Source organism: Entamoeba dispar, genomic scaffold, assembly GCF_000209125.1.
Source record: "Entamoeba dispar SAW760 scf_1105229460199 genomic scaffold, whole genome shotgun sequence".
NCBI classification, from domain to species: Eukaryota; Evosea; order Mastigamoebida; family Endamoebidae; genus Entamoeba; species Entamoeba dispar.
The window spans coordinates 2,487-3,937 of NW_001854073.1; the positions used below are offsets into that span (position 1 = coordinate 2,487).

The 1,451-nt window shown below is 22.9% G+C and overlaps 2 protein-coding genes across 2 annotated transcripts in view, besides 2 other annotated features; both read right to left on the bottom strand.

Annotated features, from left to right (window-relative positions):
* Positions 1 to 14: 14 nt before the first annotated feature.
* On the bottom strand, positions 15 to 642 carry EDI_186060 (uncharacterized protein; the record flags this gene model as incomplete). The annotated part of the gene is made up of 2 exons (XM_001736966.1): positions 15 to 414; positions 590 to 642. 2 exons carry the CDS (start codon positions 640 to 642, stop codon positions 15 to 17), a joined length of 453 nt encoding a protein of 150 aa, XP_001737018.1.
* Positions 62 to 117: a sequence feature (AT_rich).
* Positions 158 to 237: a sequence feature (AT_rich).
* A 126-nt stretch (positions 643 to 768) lies between the features above and the next one.
* EDI_186070 (uncharacterized protein) overlaps positions 769 to 1,451 on the bottom strand; it is a gene marked incomplete at both ends in the record, with an annotated part of 1,182 nt that continues 499 nt past the window's right edge. Inside the window, 3 exons of the mRNA XM_001736967.1 lie at positions 769 to 1,206; positions 1,284 to 1,348; positions 1,372 to 1,445. Of these exons, the coding sequence (XP_001737019.1) occupies positions 769 to 1,206; positions 1,284 to 1,348; positions 1,372 to 1,445 (577 nt within the window). The remainder of the gene's footprint in view (positions 1,207 to 1,283; positions 1,349 to 1,371; positions 1,446 to 1,451) is intronic.

Below are 1,451 nucleotides of genomic sequence, written 5' to 3' on the forward strand. Positions count from 1 at the left end.
TGGAGTTTATCTAATTATTCTTGAGTAATGTTTATAGTTTTTATTACTCTTCTAAGTGGTGTATTATTATTATATAAAGATATTTTAGATGAATTATTTTGTTTATTTGTATTATTTGTTGGATGATTATCATTACCTCCTTGTTGTGAGTTGTTTGTTATTTTATTTTGTGTTAATATATAATCTAATATATCTTTTATTTTAAATTGTTGTATTAATGAATAAATATCAAAAATTGAAACAGCAACATCTGATACATCTTCTACTTTCTGTACTATAACTTTACCAACTTCAATTACTGCATCTCCACATAACTTTTTTAGTTTATTTTTTAATTCACTTATTTCTATTTTCAATTTATCTAATAAATCTTGATTGTTATCATGTTTTAAACTCTCTGCTATTTCTTTAATCCTTTCTATTGTGAATTCAATCTATGAATATTTATTTGTAAGAATCTGTGCTTCTGTATTTAATCTTTTTATAATCTTTTTATAAAATTCACTAACATTTGAATCAATAAATAATGAAGTATATTTTATGTTAAGTTAATGTAATTCCAAGAATAGTTTCTGTATTTGTTAAATACAAGTGTTTGTATTTAATTACAAATTGATTAAGCATTTTCCTAAGAATTATCATTAATTTAAGTTCTTCAAATGATTTATCACTTAAAAGTTCTTCTTGTCTTGTAAGATAATAATTCACTCTATTAATAACAAAACAAAATTCTAATCTTTTCCATTCATTTAATGTTGGTTGAATCTCTCACTCAGCTTCATTCAATATATCAATTAATGTTTTGAATTTATAACATAAACTTTTATATGAAGACATTAATTCATAAAATTTTAATTCTATGATTTGATACAAACTAGTATAACAATCTGTAATATAACCACTATTCCCATTAAAATTATTTTCAATATAAATACCACATATTTTACCTGATTTTATTTCATTTCCATATTTTTCAATTAATTCTTTTGGTTTATATACATGAAATGTCAACTGACGTATTCTGTTATCATCTTCTGATGTTTTTGAAGATAATTTTGTTGCTAAAATATTACACCAACAACTACATCCATGATACACTTCATAAAATGGAATTAAACAAATAGCAAAAGTTCTTAAAAGTCCATGTGGTTCTTCCTTTTCTGCAATTTGTTTTAAATTACTTTTAAGGATATCATGAATAATAAACTAATGTTCTGATAGTTCATTTTCTAATCATTGATTTAAAATATTATGTATTTCACTGAAATGATTATTGAAAAAACAAGGTATTCTTTCCTATCTTGTTGAAAGTGTACATCAGGTTCAACAACTATCTCGTTTTGTTCTTCTTGATGGTTTGAAATTTTATACCTATTTTATGGAATTGAAATATATTTTGTGGATAATGTTCTATAAGATATGCCATTTCTGCTCTTCTTTTCGTTCTTTCA